The following is a 21,121-nucleotide window of genomic DNA, read 5'->3' on the forward strand; positions in this document are numbered from 1 at the left end:
TCAGCACAGCATCATTTTGTGTATACTTGTATTTGTGTGTAGATGACCTCCCTGAACAGTCTTGTAACTCTTCAGTTAACATGATCTTTTGGCTCCACATTGTGCAAAAGACATCTTTTTTTAAATTCACTGTTGTCCCGGTCTAGTTTAGGGTCATTCTGAAGTGGTGCACAGAGAACATTTCTTTGAATAAGAGAGAACAAAATGACCGAATTATCTCAGTGAGCCTGGGAGTCATCTCCATCTGCACTTAACTGTTTTTTTTGTGTGTGTGTGTGTGTGTGTGTGTTTCAATTTCATCAAGCCACTACAATGCCTGACCCACTTCTGTGCTACAAATGAGCTACATATATGCAGTGAATGTACCAGCGCTCGTGCACACCGTGGAGCAGGTGGGTATCAGCATGCTGCCCACAGGAGACTATCCCTGTTCTCCTTTTACCATCTGACTTTTAGAGGGTGGAGGGGCTCTGCGTGTGTTCGACTCTATCGGCGTGCATGTACAGCATGTGTGCATTAATCAAGATCCGTGAGAAGCAGAGAGATGAGGAGGGGGACATCTCAAGGTAACGCGGGGGAGGGGTGACACTCCTGTTATTCTCTGGGTGGTAATGACAAACATGTCACCTGTAACTCATCTCCTTCTTATCACCACAAATCTCTTTAAATCACATCCAGTGGCAAGGGTCTGTTGTATATGGCCAGAATATACTGTGCAGGGGCCTCCATTCATGTCCTCTCATGTTCTGTTTTTCTCTTATAGCCTTGACTTCAGTGAACAGCGTACAGCAGACAGTTTAACTAGTCGTAAAATGAAACAGGTTAAACAGGTTCTGAATTAGGTTGAAATGTAACCTTTTGTCATTAATGTGATTTTTTTTATCGGTATTTATTCTTTTTTGCTTATTTATACTTGGAGGGCAATCTATATACGTACCTCTGGACCAAGAAGTAATGCACCTTCATGCTTTTTTCCAAACTCTATAAACATGAAATGAAAATACCCTGTGATGTCTTCTTCTAATGCCCATAAGAACAGATCATGAAAAAGACCAAATTAAGAAAGTAAAGGAATTTAAACACTGATATTTTTTAATATATACATGCTTATAAAAATAAAGTATCCTGTTGTTGCTTTACTGGTACATTGGTTTGTTACTGGGGCATTGCCAAGCTTATCATGTATTATGGCACCTAAAAGGAAACTAAAACCTAAAGGTATGAGTAATACAAAACATTTTAGTAACTGAGAATGAAAATGAAAATGCAACAACTCACTGGAACAATATTTTTCCTTATAGAACTCATTAAAATAAAAGAAAAACATACAGGAAATAAGTCAAATTTGTCGGCATAATCGTCATGAGGAGGCTTTGGCTCAAGTTTATTAACCCCGGGGTGTCGGCATGATTATTATTCAATTTTTCCTCATAAAATAATGTGTTTTCATATAAGTTAGATCAACAAAGAAACAATAAAAGCTTAAAACCAAAGAGTAAAATTTGTATTTTGCCCAATTTCTTTTTGCGTTTGGCCCAACAAAGGCAAATCTCCTGGGGTTGCACCTCAAAATCTCAGAGAAACGGTGCAAATATGGTCTTTTTTTACTGCTTGGGAACATGTACACACCTTTTTGGCCATTAAGAAGGTACACACAGTTACCTTGAGGTCCAATGATTAACCCTAAGGGGGTACATTTATATAGACTGTGGACTTCCTCTAGTTCTAGTGTAAGTCTAATTGTTGAATGTTGCCATTGCGTTTCTTAAATTTGTACAGTCTTAGTTCAAGCAGTAGGATCAAAGTCATTCCTTTGATCCTGACCACCTCTCCAACCACTCTGTGCTGGGGGAGGTTTTATTGTAGATACATCCTATCGGAAAGATCTGTTTCTTTTGATGTAAGCTTCCTGGGTTTACGACCCTTTGGTCAGCAGGAGGTCTGACACACACACACACACACACACACACACACACACACACACACACACACACACACACATTCTTACAGAAGTTCACACATATACATAAAATGCTTTGTCTTAGAACCAAGGGGGCGTGGTTTTGTTCTGACGTGCTTTGTGTGAACTGTCTCTCAATAAAAGGTAGCAGGAGGAGGTCAGATCTGGGGGTCATTTTCGTGGTGGACACAGACGAGGCCTCCCTTGTGCAAATAATCGATCGATCGACTGTCTTGTTTTCTTCATGATGAATAAGTCTCTAGAATTAGCGGGGTTTGTGGAAACACAGACCCAACAGTGTATTTATGTAAAAACAAACTAAGCCTTCTTCTTGAACAAGGGAATGAAACCATGTAAACACAGTTACTTCGGGCTATATAATTAAATCGGTGTAGCCTGATAATGTGTGGCTCATCTCTTTAGTTTTTCTGTTGTTCTGTGCAATAAATTACTTTGAAGATGAGGCCCTGAACTCATTCGGTTCAGGGATTAAATATAAATATAATACAACAGCAATACTCTTCAGCTCACCTGCTCTTGGGGCCATCTCTGCCTGTCATCAGGTGAGCGTGGATGCGTCTTGTGGCCCCGCTGGAGATCAGGGTTGTTGTGGTGCATGGAGGGGAGGTTGAGGGACTTGGGCCTACTGTCGTGTCGGTGGTGAGGTGGAGGGTAAGGTGCTGCGTCGGGCTTGGAGTGAGGGTAGTCACTTGGTGCGGGGTCCTGTGCCAGCTCTTCCGGGCTTTGGTCTGTGCCACTGCTGAGACTCCCCATGCTCATACTCATCTTAATCTCAGCAACAATTTGATCAATGTCCTCCTCAGCTTCCTCCCCTGTTTCCCCCTCAACCACCAGCACTTTACGGCTTCGGTAGGGAGAGACTCGCACCGAGTTCCCGTTGTCTTCAGGGGCGTAGTAGTCTCCGGTGTAGGCCCTTCCATTTCTCTCCTCCTCCTCGCCTTCCTCTTCTTCATCCTCGTTAGGGCAGTAGTCCTCGCTCTCCGCCTCCTCTTCTTCTCTGTCAGCCCTTCGGGTGTGTGCGGCATCCTGCGTGGCAGGCTGGTGGTGGTGATGATGGTGGTGGTGATGGTCCAGGATGGGCTCCGGTCGTCCATTGTATATCTGCTCATCGGGATCTTGCTCCACCACCTCACAGCGGACCTCTCCCTCTCCCTCACCCCACTCCTCCACTCGGTGCCTCTCACGACCCGCCCACTGCTCCTGCCTGGCCTGGCACTCCTCCCTCCACTCCTCTCGCGGCTCCTCATCTCCCTGTCTCCACTCTTTCCTCACCTCTTCCTCCTCTTCTCTCCACTCTTCCCTCACCTCTTCCTCCTCTTCTCTCCACTCTTCCCTCACTGCCCCTTCCCCCTCCTCATCTTCCACCCATTCTTCGTCTCTCGCTTGCCCCTCCCCCTCTTCGGTCCAGCCCTCCACAGCTTCCTGGCATTCATCAGTGTGGGACCCGCCAAGCTGCATGGTGCTGGTGCAGTCCCCCCGGCTGTGGCTGTGGTTGCAGTCTCCCTGGTTGTTGCAGTCCATGCCCTCCAGGTAGCTGTCATCCTCTGGGCAGTAGCGGATGTAGTAAGTAACACCTTCATCCTCCTCTGCCAACCCTGAAGAAGTTTTATAATCACATTAAGTTGTGGTCCTTATATTTGGAGCTTCTTCACTAATATAATTATCACTATAAGTCTATAAGTTGTATGCATACTTTAGCTTACTGATGTCTAAATCGCAAACAGTTACTAAGCATGAGCAGGCTCAATTTCTATTTAAAGGACAAACTTTGGTAGCTACAAAATGTTATTTATGGGTTTTCCTTTGATTTGTAGAACCAATAAAAAAATCAGTACTGCAAATATTGTGCCAATTAGCAGAATTAATAATAATGGATATTAAAATATTATAAAAAATATTATAAAAATAAAAGGTAAAACAGAAAAGTTGACCATGTACACATTTACCGTCATCATAGTCATCATCATCTGAGGTGTTGTTTATATAATCAGAGCTGGAATCATCATCCAGGCTGTCGGCTCCACCGTGGAAGTCCCCCTGGTTAGGGTCATCTCGGTCGTGGTTATGTTCCGGCGTGGATGGTGTTGCTGGACGCTGATCCTGAAGTTCTGCGTCTGGTTCGTGGTTGCTGTACCGCTTCACTTCCTCCTCCTGATCTGCATCCGCTTCTGGATGACTGCGCCCCGTGTCTTGAGACTTGGGAGAAGAATATTGTGCCTTGCAGGAGTGAGGGAGAGGTTTCGGCTCACGCGATTCTTTGGGGTAGCGGTGTGGGCGTTGCCGCGCCGCTACTGCTTTCAGATCACATGACTCTGTAGCGTGAGTGGTAGGACAGGAGGCGGGACCTGGGGCAGCCATACTATTTCCTCCACTGGTCCCTGGCCTCTTCCTTTGAGCCATGGTTGGCGGCTTACAGGCCATGCATTGTTGTGGGTTTTACCCTACGTGACAGAGGAAAAACAGGAGAAAGACTTCAGAATGTCTTAAAATTCAGATGCATTACATGATTGTTCACATCTACAAGGCCAAAGCTGGTATAATTATAAGGTTTTAGGACAAATCCATAAAATGTGTTATCACATTTCTATAAACAGATTCCCTTTATCAAACAGACCCATGTGCAAACAAACACATTCTGGGACTCCAATATATTCTTGTAATTAAATAAGACATGGTTTATTTACAGTGTACAGTCTAAAGAACACTTTGGTGCTTACTTCAAATTTCAAACTCCAAATTCACAACAGCGGTTTTGACATGTTGCTCAGGCTGTTTTATAACCATAAACACAAAGAACAGAGCCTTTCTGGGCATACTGCCTGCACATAAACCTAATGGGACAATGCCAGACAAAGAATCAATAGTTAAATCAAGGTCATCTCCACATAGGTGCTGAACATGTGCACAGATACCAGTGCAGATGATCAGTCAATCAAGACACTTATTGATCCTTCTGAAGCTTACTCGCCGGGAATACTCAATGTGGGGACACGGTAAAAGCTGCTCCTATGGAAGATCTGTTTACGCAGGGCAGACAGAGAAACAACAAATTGTCTCTGTTCTCTAAAAGAATGATGAAAGATTTTTGCTTGCATATGAATGACCATTTTTCCCTTTGGAATCGAAAATGAAAATGAGAAATCAAGAGGAATTACTGAAAAAGGCATTAGTCTGTCAGTGTCATGCTGTGTCTTAGAGCAACGGTCCAAGTTTATGATGTATTTTTCACTTTAGGGCCTTTGTATTCAAAGAATGTAAGCCCTCTTCTTTATGATTTATAGATGGTTAACAGAAGTTGTGAAAAAGGTTCTTGGTAAGGAGGTTTCTTTGAAGCCGGTATTTGGTGGCACTTTTTGTACTTTCAGCTGCGAAGATCAAACAGTAGATGTCACTTTTATGAAAATAGTTATTAATGAGACACCATTACTAAAACCCACTGCTGTAAACATTACATATGCCACTCTCTAAAATACAAAAAGATTGAATAAAAGGACTATGAAAAGACTGAATAACCAAAATATGCATGCACTGTCTTAGACAATCCAGTCAAAGAAAAAGAGGCTAGTTTGCACAGATTATATTTAAGAACTAAGAACAACCAAACACAACTGTAACAAGCGAAGAATAAACACATAGCTCCAAAACAAGAACATAGTATGATATAAATGCACAAACAAATCACAAGATATATTTGCTGCACTGAATCCCAACATCCAACTGAAAAAGTTCAGCTCTTGTGTACTTTTCTGTTAGATGCATCCTTTGTGCACTGCCATCCATTTTGCCACCACCCTTACTCTATTGTGCCATCCAGCTGCCATAAACAACTTCCCTCAGAGGGCTGTTGCTACGACTTTCCCTCATTCTCACTCGCCATAATAACATTTTTCCATCACCAGCGATTAAACTGGTTAATTAGCTCTGCACAACCTGGCACAAAACAAAGGCGGGAACACACACAGAAACACACACGAGAGATTGTTCAAGGGAGTCAGATTAAATGTGCACACAGAGATATGTACATATGTACCGGGCTCTAATGACATCGCTAACATGAAGGTTTCTGCTCACCGAGTTTCTGCAAGTGCAGAGACATGGACACACCTGATGAAACACAGCAACACCATCACCTAATGAGGCGTCACTGTACATGACATGACACGTCAAAAGATTTTCCTTCTGTTCTATTGGCAGTGATTTCTATTAAAACCTTCACCTTTTCAATGTATTCTAAACCATGTATTGTTCATATCTCTTACCTGGTATCCTGAGGTTGGTGTCTGCTGTACAATAGCACTACGATCTGTTGTAACAACAGTCCTCCCTCCGCCTCTGCTCCTCGCTCCTCCCATCCCCCACCAGCTGCTCCACAGCATGCACCTCTGTGACTCCACCCTCCCTCTTTCTTCACATTGTAACCCAGCATCATCCTGTTGGAGCTCAGCCACGCCTCATACAAATCCCCAGAGCTGGGGGGAAGGATCGGTAACTATGGGTAACTGCATCCCCTGGGGGCTGATACCCTCTGACCTCCTCTTGGCTTCCTAGATTCACAAAAAAAAAAAGTCACCTGTTCCTCATGTGGTGTTGCCTGACTGTTCACATCACATTTTTTGATTATTTACACCCCAGCGCCAATACAATTGCCATGTAATTCTGGAAATCCGGTAAGTCCCTAGCCAGGTGGCTTTTCCCAAATCAGCTTTGTGTGGCATTGTATTTGGGATTTGACTGTGTTTATTCACTTTGCATGAATTTGTACTTGAATGATAATGCCATAATAACAACACTCACAAGGGATGTGTCTCACCTGTTTTGTAATTTTAGAATAAATCACGGCACACAATCCATCTGTGCTTTTACACGGGTAAAAAGTCAGTTGGCGCTTACTTTTTTCTTTTGGTTTGTTGATGTTTTGGTTATCTACTAATCCACCCACATTTCCCACTTTTATAAGCACAAACATCCATCCATCTATTATCTTCAGAGCTTTTCCAATTTAGGGTCGCAGGAGACCTGGAGTCTATACCAGCTGTGAGTGGGAGAGAGGCAGGGTACAGCCTGGGACTAACACAGACACCAAACAGTCTCATATACACACCTACGGCCAATCACATAAAACTAAGCTACATGTCTTTAAACTGTGCGAGAAAACCTTTGGAGTTTTAAAAAAATGCAAACATACATAGAAACGCTCCAGCTCACCAAAAGGTTTGCACCCAGAACATTCTCTCGGCCCAAGACACTAACACAACAGTAATTTCTGTACTGAAATGTGGTGCACTCCTAACAAGAAAAACAGCAGCTATGTTTCATTATGCTGCCAACCAAAAAAACCAAGCTCTGCAGGAAACAGAAGCAGACTCCGGCTATAAGACATGAGGCATCAGCAGGAAGAATGGGAACAGTGTGGGATCCTGAAATTCAATATGCCTACGTGTGATGCAAGCATTTTGTCAGTGATAAGCCAAATATCCAAATGTAGGCCATCAAAATTCTGTGAACTGAGCTACAGCAGCTTGTATTAGAGTGAAATGAGAAAAACTCAGAAAGCTATAACTAGCATTATTATGACTGAAATGCCTTAATTGGAAACAGCAGCTGTCAAACAGCTAATGAGACATAAGCTGTTAAAACAATCCTCCAACAGAGTAAAATATCAAACATTTTTAACCAGATAAAGGAACATTGTCAGCTGCATGCTGCATTTTGTGTTTTCCCCTTGAGTGTGTGTGGTTACCTCTATCAAGTTTAGCGTCATTATCAAGTTTTGAAAATATCGGGCTCTCATGCTCTAGGCTAGGAGTTGGTAGTCAGATGTTATCAGGCTATGTGTGGGCACGCAGGTAGCTCTTGTCAGCTCAAGACAGCGGCTGCTGATGCTGAACTGCCAAAGGAAGCACTCAGTAAGGAAGGGGGCGGGGTCCTGTCTCACCGTCTCATTGTATCAGTGACGTCCGTTCAGTGCAGGTTTTTTCAGTGTTTTTCATCTCGACTTTCTCCATTCCTCTTTGACAGTCATAATAAGACAAGCGCCAGTTGCTATTATTTTTCAGACACATTCTCGAGATGAGATTACCTACATTCAAAGTGGCATGAAAATCACCACTGAACGACACAGGAAATCATTCCTGCCTGTGGCCATCTCCCTGTACAACGCATCCACTTAACACACTGTTTGCTGCTACAGCTACACATGTTTCTTTTCCAACTATTTATTTATGAGTGACTTATGTATGTATGTATGTATATATATGTATATATTGTACTATTCTTAGTTAGTGTATTGTCTGTCTTGTCTTAATGTTGGTTTAAAATGGAGCACTGTAACAAAAAATAATTTCCCCCAGGGATCAATAAAGTATTCTGATTCTGATTCTGATCTTCTTTACTTCTCTGCAGCGATACTTTCAGGAGGTAAATTCAGACTAGTGACTAATACTTTTCTGCAAGCGCTGAATGTGTGCAATTATACTCTGTCAGCTCGCCCTCAGGGGTAGTCTTTGCAGTTTGTGAAACTTTAAATGGGAAGTGTAGCTCAAAGTTAGCTGTTAAGTTTGGGGCAATGTACAGGAATGCAGTCAGCCTTTTTTCATAAGAGCTGAAAATGGTTTGGATTGACTCACTGTGAATTAACTCTCTCTTTTGGTCTTCTGCGATTTTCTACTTCGACGAGCTGCAAAGAAGTTGCTGCTACACAGCTTGTATGCATGATTGCACGGTGCTTTGTGTTAGCCCTTCAGAGAAACGCTGTGACTGTGTCTGACCTCTAAATTGCACATGTCCGCCTATTTGAACTTGAAAGACTTTAACTATATTAGTCTCTCCTGGACAAGCTGTTTTCTGTGTCTTTTACTTAATGCATGCAGGGAAATGTTCCAGCCCCACGGGAATAGAATATCTGAATAGAAATGCAATGGATAAGAAAACAAATGAGTGCCTGGTGCACAAAGAAATCAAAATCCAGCTGGCTCCATCACTGTACACTTATTTATCCACACCTGCACGCTCACCAAGTATCTGTCTCCCACACAAACGTTTGAAATACAGGCACTGACTCAAGCTGCAACCTTCAGCACTAAAAGAGGCTCGACACACACATATACGCACACACAGGCAGCAGTAACAGCAGCATATGAGCCGACCTGCCTGCAGTATCCCATTTGTTTGTTCTCTGCTGCACTTGGGGCCACTTGTCTTCACAGACAGACCTGTTTGAATAACTACTTCAGCTACAGTAAGACAAAGCCTTAAATTATCCTGGGACACTCCCCTTGTACATGTATGTCTTAAACTGTGTGCATATGTGTGGATGTGCAAAGCTGAGGAGCAGACAGAGGGCAAGGGAAGCAGATGGCTTGGTCATAGTGTGAGATTTGGGAATGCTAATGTCTCTCTGTTCTGAATTTCAAGTTATGACCTCTGATCACACCACTGAATTAGACAGCCAGGCTTCACCGTGGAAGAAGAAATAGAAAACAGATAAGGCAGGGACAGAAAGACAAAGACTGAAGGTTATCGACCGAGTTGTTACACAGCTATTCAAATCATCTTTAAATGCTATAAGACAGAAATTAATCTCCACTGATGCTATTAGGATAGGAATGATTAGGTGGTAGAAAAGTAATGATCACTGAGTTATTTAACTGAGATTGCACCAATGGAGGTTCCATTCATCCACCCACTTTTCTCCATTTATGCTTTTCAGCGTTGTGGGAGCACATCTCAGCTGTCATAAGGTGGAAAGTGGGGTAAACCCTGGAAAGGTGACCCGTCTATCACAGATATTGCTTCTACTGGGCAATTCTCATTTATAAACATTCAGCTAAATGGTGTGATGAAGGTGTAAAACTACAAAACTATGTTTCAATGTTTGTTTTCTTACCTAACTCAACATTTCCAGTGAAACTCAATTTCAACTCTTAATAATGTTCTTATTTTCTGATTTCTCCAGTTCTTCCCAGTGTAGCCTCTCCCTGTTTTGTCAGCAGTGTTGGTCAAGTTACTTGAAAAAAGTAATCAGTAACTAATTACTGATTACTTCCCCCAAAAAGTAATCCAGTTACTTTACTGATGACTTATTTTCAAAAGTAATTAATTACTTAGTTACTTTTTAAAAACACGATTTACAACCTGAAGAGGTGATAAAGCGATAGATCTTTCAGCCCAATTCTACTTTTTCTGCATAATCCATCATACAAAATGTAATCAAATGGAAAAGTCTCTTTTTAAAACTTGTTTTATTAGTTTTAATCTTTTAACTTTATGCATCAAGCAAATGTTAAATTATATGCAACATTCTCTGACTGGAAGAAATTTGTTTAATATTTAAACCTATTTTCTGCACATTCCAGCACATAAAATAAAATATTTTTTTGTGTTTACACTCAGTCTTTCAAATAGATGCAAGTAAAACACAGCAGAAAATAAATAAAATCAAAGACTAGCGGTCCTGTTGATCTATTTTCACCTGTAAACAGTGTTGGGAAGGTTACTTTTAAAATGTATTCCATTACAGAATACAGAATACATGCCCCAAAATGTATTCTGTAACCTATTCCGTTACGTTACTCAATGACAGTAACGTATTCTGAATACTTTGGATTACTTAATATATTGTGGCGAGTTCAGACAAGGAGGAGACGGAGGTATCGTTTGGTCTTGCTTCCCGTGAGCTAGCCAGGGAGCACAGCCGTTTATTACATTTGCAGAAGAACACACTGCCACTAGCTAACTGCTCAGCGTGGCAACCACAACACACATAGGGCGCCCTCTGACCCCGGAAGGACACACCGTCGCAGCGAGAGGGCGTCATCCGTCACCATGGCAACATACACAAAACATAACTGTACAAGCAGAACCCCGAACAGCCCTGACCCGCTACAATATTATCATGCTTTTTACAACAACGTGAATGTCCTATTGCTGTGTGATTTATTACTATTACTGAAGGTCCGCGACTCCGAACTGTAGTAAAGGGACCTCTGACTAATGCTGGGCTCACACTGTGCGATTTTTGGCCCATTTTGAGCCGATTTTTGAGTCGTGCGATCGTTTTGGCGATCGGCCCGATTTTGGCCTTCATCGTGCGTCGTGCATCGTGTAGTATACGTGGGGTAACGAGAAGCGATTGACACCTCACGACCAGCTCCCGATCATCAATCGCTTGGTCGTGAGGGTGTCACCGCAGTTTGCCACACTGCGCACGCGCAAACACAAATGTCAGCGAAAAAGACGGCGTAGCACGGCAGTGCAGCGTGTGATCTGGACACAAGCGATGGAGGCACAACCTGTAGAACCATCCGAGCCCTTTCGATGTGGCCTCACAAAATTATCACGACCACAACAACCGTGAAAATAGTTGGATCGACACTGCTGCTCAATCACAGCTGCCTGACCAATGTTTTTCATTAGCAATTTAGCAAAGTTGATGGTGGTGGTGTGTCTGTGTGAGTGAAAGACGGAGAGGGAGAGCGAGCGACAGAATTTCTGTTATAACCTTCATTTTTATGGACGCACAGTGTGAGCACTCAGGTCGCATCAGAGCATCGGGCCGTATAGTGTGAGACCCTGCATCGTGACCTATGAACTTCTAACCCCTGCGAGTCAATCGTACAGTTTGAGCAGGAGCTGAATCGCGCGACTGAAAAAATCGCACAGTGTAAGCCCAGCATAATACGGCGGGGTCCCTGTCGGCTGGTAGCCGAAAAATAGCTCTACTTTGTTGTGTGGGTCAACTTTTCTTGCGACAGACAGAGAGAGGCGTTGAAAGGCTGCTCCAACGGAACTTGTTGTTTTCGGAGGAAAACACGAACACGGTGTACAGTCGAGTCTTAATAGCTTACTTACAACTGGGCTCGTCAGGCACTCTTCTTGGCTGCAGTGGTTATTATTATATTTACATGCTTCCAGCTCCCGTTTTTGCTCGATGACTGCTCGTACCTTTCCACTCCCCTTTTTCTCCCTCCTAGCGCTCACAGACACATAACGTGTATGGCAGTCCATTCTCCCTGCAACACGGACTACACTGAACATGATGCTACATTCTTTAGAGCTATGCTTGTAGCATTCTGCCTGTTAGCTTAGCACAACAACAACAACAACAACGAAAAGGCGCTCTCTCACCCAGGAAACACACAGTCGCAGAGAGAGAGAGCGTCGCCCTGTAACCATGGCAACCGTAACGCTGCCGCCTGGAACAACAGATCGTAGCTGTCAAACAAAACCCAAACAGTCCTGACCCGCGACAAAATGAAACAGGAAAGTACCGCAGTGTATTCCATTTATTTCAACAAAGTAACTGTATTCTGAATACCACCTTTTTAAACGGTAACTGTAACGGAATACAGTTACTCATATTTTGTATTCTAAATACGTAACGGCGGTACATGTATTCCGTTACTCCCCAACACTGCCTGTAAAGCAGGACTGCGGTAGGCGGAGGTTTACCCTGGTGCAGGTGTGCCGCAGCAGTCAGTGGAAGAATCCGCGAGTTTCTCTGGGAATTTCCCATTACGTCCTTGCGCACTCGGTGCTTGCTTTGAAGTTTAGGGGGTTTTTTCGGTGTAAAAAGAAGTTTTCTTCCCACGCACAACGGACACTAATGTTTTTGTCACTTTTTATGGAATCAAACTCAAAGTAAGGTCAGTACTTCCACGCTTTAAACGCTGCACGCTCATACTCTCTCCGCACTCGATATATTATCCATTGTTGATCTGCACACAGCTGTTGTCACAACGTTGCACTCGCTTATGTCACTGTCATGAGACATTCTCGCAAAAAAATCATGGTTTTAGTAACACAGTAACTCAGCGTTCCTACGGGAAAGTAACGGTAATCTAATTACCGTTTTTGCAATAGTAATCCCTTACTTTACTCGTTACTTGAAAAAAGTAATCGGATTACAGTAACGCGTTACTGCCCATCTCTGTTTGTCGGTAGTGCCTTTAGTGTGTTCCCGTCTCCATCATGTTGTTTAGTTAGTTAGCCTCAGTGTAGATATTTGTTCCTTGGTCACTTCCTGTTCCACTACTTTTATCTTTGTTTTTCTTGCACCTTGTTCCAGATTCACTTCCTCCTTTTTCCCCTTTGTTTTGATCATGTGCTTTGCTCCTATTACCCCGTTGTTTATATAGTCTTTTCTTTCCCAGACATCAGTTTTTGGATCTGGTTGTTTCTTGTATTTTTTTTCCCAATGTGAGTCATTAAGTTGTCTTTTGGATTCTTGTTTTGTGCTTTTTTCATATTTTAAAGGTTCTCTTTTTTATTATTCTCTTTTCTTGTGTCCTGCAAAAAGATCAAGTTTCTTGATGGGGGTTAACTTGATTAAAGTGACAATCTTCCACATTCAATCCATTACACACTTCTAGATCGTAACATGTTTTGCACTGAATTTTTATCGAGCTTTATTTAATCAGGAAGTGAAACTCAAGATCAAGAGCCCCTTTTGTGAGAGCATCCTGGTCCCTGATAGGCTGCATTAATACCGCATGTTTTTCAATGTGTGAAAAACCGGAGCTCCAAGAGAAAGCCCACACAAGCACAGAGAGGAAATTTGATCATTTTTGTCAGTGGATGGAAATTAACTTGAAATGTGTCATTGTTTAACATGTTTGCTGCCGATCAGCTGCTTATTTATCACAAGTATCATCATTTAAGAGCAAATGGGTACTTTTTCTGACCTCGATGGAGTAAAAGTGGAGCAGTGGGAGTGGAGAAATTAGCTTACTGAAAGGCTGGAGCATCGCAGTCTCTCATTTTACAAGCTAATTTAAAAACTGAGGCAAACTACCAACAACAAGCCACTGCATGTCAAGTGCTGTTGACATGCAGTTAAACAAGTAAACACAATTAGCATTAGCTAGATCACTGACATTTCAAAGTCACTGACTATTGAGTGCCTCGCTCTGTTTAGATTTGACCTAACACTAAAGATTTGTTTACCCTGAAGCTCATTCTTTTGATCTTTTGTACAAAAATATGCATTCTGGAGAATATTCATGCATAAAACCAAAATTTCCGCTGGATCACAACTGAACCACAGCACCCATTATAGCCAGCGAAGCTGAAACTCTCATGTCGACTCTCTGACTATCCACTTTTGTTTCTCGGGTGTCTTTCATCATGGTGTTTGCTTGCTAGCTACATAAGACAGGTCATCAACAAATCATCATTCGGTTTGTGACATACAATCACGGGTCACTTTATTATATACACCTGTTGAACACCTTGTTATCAAAATTATCTAACCAGCCAATGAACAGGCAGCAACGCAAATGAATTTATGCATGTCGATATGGTCAAAATGACCATCAGAGCATCAGAATGGAGAAGAAAGGTTATTTAACTGACTGTTAACTGTGGCATAGTTACTGGGGCTAGACAGGCTGACCTACTGAGATTTTCTAACTCAACGACCTCTAGGATTTATAGAGAATCATCCAAAAAAGTGAAGACATCCAATGAATGGCAGTTTTATGGCTTAAAATCTAACTGTTTATATCACAAACAACCGTCAAATCATCCTGTAAATGTAACTGTTTTCTATTTAGCTCTAAATAGGTGATAACAAAAAAGGAAAATGAAAACTACAATAAACAGGTAAATGTGATTTTTTTTTGAAAATAAAAAGAATTTTTATTGATAATAATGCTGTTTTTTTTTCACGTGGCTTGTTATAAAAATTCCATTTTGCTGCATCTCAGCATTATTAACTCTTTTGTTTGGACACAGTTCAGACAGATAAAGCCCAGGATAAACTTTAATCAGTGTACCTACTTGCTAATGTGCTATTCTTCTTCAGACAACCAGCTGTGTTAAATTGTTGGACACATTTTGATGAACCAAGGAGTGTAATTCAAGCATGATGGGGATTCACCAAGCATGTAAATACCCAGTGGTCCATGAAATAAGCAGGGCTGCCATTCATCCTTCATCTTTATTAGGGCCAGCGCCAATCACATGATCTTGTAAACATTTAACGGTGTGGCATTAACCTGACCTTACAGCGCTTCTACACCATTACACACATGCTGATAAATTATGTAATAACATCACTGTGCTGAGTTATGCGGCTTGTAAATAAAGAAATACTATCAGAGAGAGACAGAGGGAGAAAATTAGTTTCTTCTGAGCTGTCTCATTAAGATTCAACATTTGTTCTCCTCATGGTCTCCCACTCACTTCAGGATGACAACAAGAGAGAATATGTGGAAGACAGGAAGGAAAAAAGAGAGGCTTGGTGACCACAGAACGCATCGCTTGCTCCCCCGCCATCCTGCCTGCCAATGTCCATTTTGCCACTTCAAGCACAACACCAGAGACACACCCTCCTCCTTCACCCTTGACTGTTACCATGGCAACTCTTTGTTTTCCAGCTCAGTCTCTTGAGGACGACTGCCTAAGCCAATCATCAAATAAACCTTAGTTCAGAATAAACACACCCATTTGCATGATTCAAACAATCCATTTGTGCGTTACCACCTTTTATAGCAGGGTGAAAAATGTGAGACTTTTGGTGTAGAGATTAAATTTCCCCTCTGCAAAAATGAATCCTCAAAGAATCCACTAGATGGGTGTTTTGCTTTCTGGGTGGATCAGAGGACGATATTTAGTAGCTACAAGGACACAAGTAACACGGCTCAGTTGAGATTCACAGTGGTGTTGAGTTACATAAGCAAGCATATTCTGTATATAAAACATGGACGCAGCTTATAGGGCTGAAAGGTGAAACCAATGTGGAACTGCCTTAAACCTGTATTCTTTGTAATAGCCGGCATGGGGCATCTCCTCAGCCTTGAATCAGACCAACAGTTGGGTAGAAATCTAAGAAAAAAATGGCCCTTGGCTAATTTGTTCTGTAAACTTTGTTTCTTGATGGCTTTATGTGTTCGCTAGCTCGTTTGAGGTTTAATTATGGGACTCCCTTAGCCAAACATCACAGTGGCTATGTCACTTTTTTATACTGATTCATAGCCATATATCTAAAAGGTTAATGCCACCAAATAAACAACTTAAGAAGAAACTATCCAATCTGAAGCTAAATAAAACCAAGGAAATGCACACCAAATGTGGTTCTTCAGCTTCATTGATGCTTTCTGGTTTTGAATAAAACTGTTGTACAATCAGTTTGGAGAATTATAAAATAAAATTATAGATATATATTTTAACTCAAAAGTACAGTTTTTAAATTTAATGTTGCTGAAACAACAAAGTAATAAAAAAAATCTATCTGATCGAGAAATCACTCATCTTTGGAAAAGAGAGTTTATTACAGAGAAATGGCTCTTTCCAAAATAAAAGCTACACTATACGCTTCTTCTGGGCTATATTCTCAGCAGCATATTGAACATATCAGGTCCCCATAAGGAGAATCATGTGCTAACGGCTGTCTAAATGACTCGGGTAAAGTTTGTAGCATGCGTGCTTGTTGTTTTTGTCTGCTTCCACTTGTCTTTGCACTAGGATGATGTTGGTGTAAATGTGCAGTCATATTCGTTGTGTTCCCACTAGTGCTGTCAGCGTTAATCTCGTTAAAATGACATTAACGCCATAACGTGGCAAAGTTCCGTTAACGAGTTACCGCAGATCGCCCCGTGCGTGGGGGTGTTAATAAGCTAACTGCGCTAACGCACTAGTTCCCACCAATTGAGCATTGCGTGGCACATCCGACATACTGTTTTACTTTTGTCCATGACGCGCTTACCATCAGGGTAGGGCTGCCACAAACGATTATTTTGATAGTCGACTAGTCACCGATTATTTTTGCGATTAGTCGACTAATCAGATCATCATCAATTGTACGTAAAACGTACAGCTTATTGCACCAGCATGCATCTGCTCTTATATAACTATCATTAGCTTACAGCTTGAAGTGTTTAAGGTATGTGCTAACTAAAAATAAAGACAAGATGATAGTTTATTAAATTTTAATGAAATGTGCAGATTGTTTCGGTGGAGTTCACTAAACTCAGCCGATTTACTCAGGAACAAATAAAATACTGAAAAAAGCCAAACAATAAAATTTTTAAGTTATCCAAGTGATTTATATATTATGTTTAACCTGAGTAGCGAAAGACGGCGCTGGGTTTGAAAACGATTTGCCGGGTGTCCGGTGTTCTCACGGGCTCTAGCTAGCTATCGAGCTGGTGGGTAACAGACGTCTCCGAAAACGTCAGAGCGCTTTTGAAAATATGTGGTGTCTTGATAAACTGAGCAGATATTTGAGGTTTACACAGCTACATTCTCGCCTGAAAACATGTTAAACGTTTATTTTGTGACCCAGAAAGAATAATAAGAGTAGTATTAAAACTAACCAGCTGCCGCCATTGTCGAAAACTGAGCTGGGCCGCGCTATGAATTCTGGGACGCAGCTTCTTCTTCTTTGGGGTTTAACGGCAGCTGGCATCCTTGTACATGCAGTGCTGCTATCTTCTGTTTCAGTCTGTTATTACACTCTTAAATCCTACTACTTATTCCTGCGTCTTTTGGGATCTTACAAAGCTTCAAATGACGCGTCGACTATTAAATCAGTCGTCGACGATTTTGATAGTCGATGTAATCGTGACTAGTCGACTAATCGTGGCAGCCCTACATCAGGGTCATGCTTCACACGAAAACCAAGATAGTTCCAGACGCCAGATCTGAATGAGAGTGGGGTAGGTTCAATTTCGGGTAGCGTTTAGGCAGTAGCCATGTTGCAACGAGCTTAGCTTCTGTCTTGCTAGCTTCCGCTGCACTCAGTGGATCTGCGCTCGACAGTGCAGCCTAGGCGGAGTAGTCGAACGCAGATCCACTGAGCACTCAACACAGACAGCATCGTCAGAAGAAAAGTAGATAAAACAAATAAAAATTTTTGTATTGTTCAATACATATGCATATCGAACCGAAAGCACTGTATCGAACGGTTCAATATCGATACGAGTATTGTTGCACCCCTAGTATCTTCCCCTCTTATTTTGTTGGTGCTGCACTTTGAAAGAGTCTATACAACAGTTTTCAGTTCCAAATCGACCTTGAAAGTCAAAGATGGCATGAAGGATATTGCAGAAGAAATATTGGTTACTCAGTAGGCTTATACAGGCCCACTATGCTTTCTGAATCAAAAACATCCTCTTTCTGTCTTTTTTTCACAAAGAGCATCCTGCTCATATAAAATTAGCCGAACTGGACAAATTAGAGAAGAGCAAAAATGAAGGCAATACTGTAAGGCAAAAAACGTGGGCTTTGAACTTCTTTCAGACTTTACTAAAAAATGTAAAAATGAAACTTTCATTTCTTTAAGAAGGCCTCACAGAATACTGAATATTTGAGGGAGTTTTGCAGATCCATGTGGACAAAAAAGGGGAGCACCAGCAGCTACGGAGGGTTTACACTGCTGTGTGAATGAGCCTCAGGTTAACTGTTCATGGGTTTTAATGCAGGGCTCAGAATTTATTTCAGCAGATAATGTCTTCAAAGGTGTTGTAAAAGCCATTGGAAGGGGAGGAAAAAGTGGAAAGAACACACAATGCCCCGGTTTCAACTAAAGAGCAGCACATCTTAGCATATTCTGATAATAAAAGAAGTGTACTAATACGAATCTTGAAACTGATTAATTTGCCATAAAACGTGACAAGAATTTTATCATGGATTTCACTGTGGCATTAACACAGGAAACAAGAGCCGCTGGAGAGAGACGGGGAGAAAAAAATTCTTGAGGAATGAAAAAAATCCCCTTGGCTTGACAGTATTTCTGAAAAAACAAAATTCCAGCCCCTCTATCTGCAGCCCTGGGAGGGGTAACAGCTTCAACAGGGGGGTTCTGTTTCCTCGGGGGTAACCAGCAGTCAGATGAGTTACCTACCTTACACCAAAATCTGAGAGTCACTGCTGAAATATAAACAAAAATTAGAAACCAAAAAACTTTGTCTGAAAGCTCAATAAAGGTTTAGTTTATACAATGAATTAAAAGCAACAGAGCTCTCATATTAACCTCTTATCTCTTCTAAGTCTCACATAGTATTGAAGTAACTACTGACAAGCTCTCATTTTACTGGTTACACATCAAATGGAAAAACACACTCAGTAAATGTAGTTGACACAAAGTAGCTGCCTCTGGTAACGTGGAGGTCTAAACAAACTAAGTTAGTGTGCAGAAAACATTCTTGTATTGGCAGTGATCCACTTCCAACCTACTTGCAGAACTTTTTGTGCCAGTTGAGCTAAATAAATGACCGTCCTGCGGCTTTGTGCCTACGACTAATTCAAAGCCACTCTGATATTCAGTACTCAGGATTCCCTCTTATGTAATGTTGCTTCATTATAGCGTGGTGAAGCCACAACAACAGATGGGAGATATGCTTGTTTTGTGCAGGAAGGCTGTCATTAAACAACCACAGAAATTAGTGTGCCTATGCAATATTTTGGCTTTTAAATCAAGTATAACTTCAAAACGAATTCTGAAACTTTAAAAAAATGATAAAAAATGCAGCTTCTCACATATGCTGTGCACATTTTAGTGCGCAGTTGCATGCCGTCTGTTGTCTTTGATTTGTTCAAAAACACTTGAATTATGATTCAAAACGATGCAGCGTTTCTGATCTTTATGTCTTTGAGTTGACAAACTGCCTTTTTGAAACTTGTTCCGTGTCATTACTACACGTAAATACAACCAGAGCAAGTGATCATCATGCGGGTTTACTCACAGTGAGTACATCTATGATCTGGCCAGGTGGGTCGTAGGGCTACACTGACCTACATTTTAAGAAAGAAGATGAAACACTGTTTCATAAAGATTGCCTGGCGACAAGCCCAGCTTGCAGAGAGCTAAACACAGCTAAATGGCCCCAGAGGGAGACAGATACTGGGGCAATTTCACAGGGTTTAATTGAAGCTGCCAACTGGGTTTGGTTACTGATGAGAAGGAATGAGTTGAGAGAGATGAACTTGGTGGAAAACAGGAAAAGCAGCCCTGACATCCCATCAGCTCCCATTCATGGTCGGGACTGCCACCGTGCACCCACATCACTGGCAGGGAAAATATTTTGACTTGGATGCAATGAGAAATTCTCCGCGCTGCTCTTTCCCTAACAGGCTGAAAGCTGACAGCAAAATAAATGGGGTTCAATGTAGCTGCACATGGGGATGTTGCTAATTAAAATATATGTTTGCAGTCTTGGCTGATTAAATTCGTTATTTTCTTGTCCATGCTCTGTCATTAACAGGACTAGAAATGAGTAGAAAGAAAAAAAGAGAAAGGCGAAAGTGATCTTTTTTTCCTTTATAAATTGGGAAAAATATAATTGGAATTTAATTGATAAATTAGGATTTTACCCTTTTGATTTCTATATAAGTATGTGTTATAATTACACAGGTAAATAATAAATACTAACATTAATTTGAGGAGGAGTAGGTCATTTTTATTGCTTAGACTTTGGCTATGGACATTATTAGGAGTCTGCCACACACTGACCTGCCATTCCTCTTGTGTTATCTCTGAATTGCTCCCAAGCTGGCACAATGCTCCACCTGATCCCTCAGTCAGAGGTTTTTCACAGTCCTCCTTGATGTTGACCCCTCTTCTCGGCCCTATAATCCTCATTCTTTGTCAACTTCTAATCAACAGCGGCTGTTCTTCAGCAGTGTTCACTCTCTTAACTTCTGTCAGGTCTTTTCAAATCGCAACGCCAGCCACGGCTGGAAGACTGCTGAGCCAGGTAACCTTTTGTTAATTAGCAGCAGTAATGGACATTTGACAGTGTCCTCATAATTGGATTTAAGCTGGACAATACACCACAGCATCAACTCTATTCACCAAGAGACAGCTCGAATATCAGACCACAGCAAAAACAGAGTGTACTTCTGCTCCCACAAAGCTGTCTCGCACATTGACAGAATCCTGAGGATAATGCTAATAATATTCATAGGATTCAGTGATGGCCATTGTATTCAGTGACAGTGCAGAAAAGAGCGAGCAATATTGGGCAGGGTAATATCGCCTTATCTTGTTGAGAGACAGACAGACTGAGCGGTAACGGCCAGGCCCGCTAATACAGTTTGGAGTCAGGCACATGAAATAACTTCTGGGTTCGGTCAATCACAATCACCTTCGGGGAAAACAGGAGAAAAATATTCATTCCATCAACCCCAGCCTGCCTTTCT

At 41.7% G+C, this 21,121-nt stretch overlaps 1 protein-coding gene across 3 annotated transcripts in view; it reads right to left on the reverse strand.

Annotated features, from left to right (window-relative positions):
* apba2b (amyloid beta (A4) precursor protein-binding, family A, member 2b) overlaps window positions 1-21,121 on the reverse strand; it is a 79,204-nt gene that overhangs the window by 27,891 nt on the left and 30,192 nt on the right. For 2 of the 3 annotated variants that reach the window (XM_026166958.1, XM_026166944.1), the window contains 2 exons: window positions 3,928-4,422; window positions 2,492-3,576 (listed from right to left, as the gene is read on the reverse strand). In XM_026166958.1, the coding sequence (XP_026022743.1) occupies window positions 2,492-3,576; window positions 3,928-4,402 (1,560 nt within the window). In that variant the 5' untranslated portion in view covers window positions 4,403-4,422. Of the gene's footprint in view, window positions 1-2,491; window positions 3,577-3,927; window positions 4,423-6,240; window positions 6,526-21,121 lie in introns of all 3 variants that reach the window. The other variant, XM_026166948.1, reaches the window with a different exon arrangement.

The sequence above is a fragment of the Astatotilapia calliptera genome, chromosome 1 (assembly GCF_900246225.1).
Source record: "Astatotilapia calliptera chromosome 1, fAstCal1.2, whole genome shotgun sequence".
NCBI lineage: Eukaryota > Metazoa > Chordata > Actinopteri > Cichliformes > Cichlidae > Astatotilapia > Astatotilapia calliptera.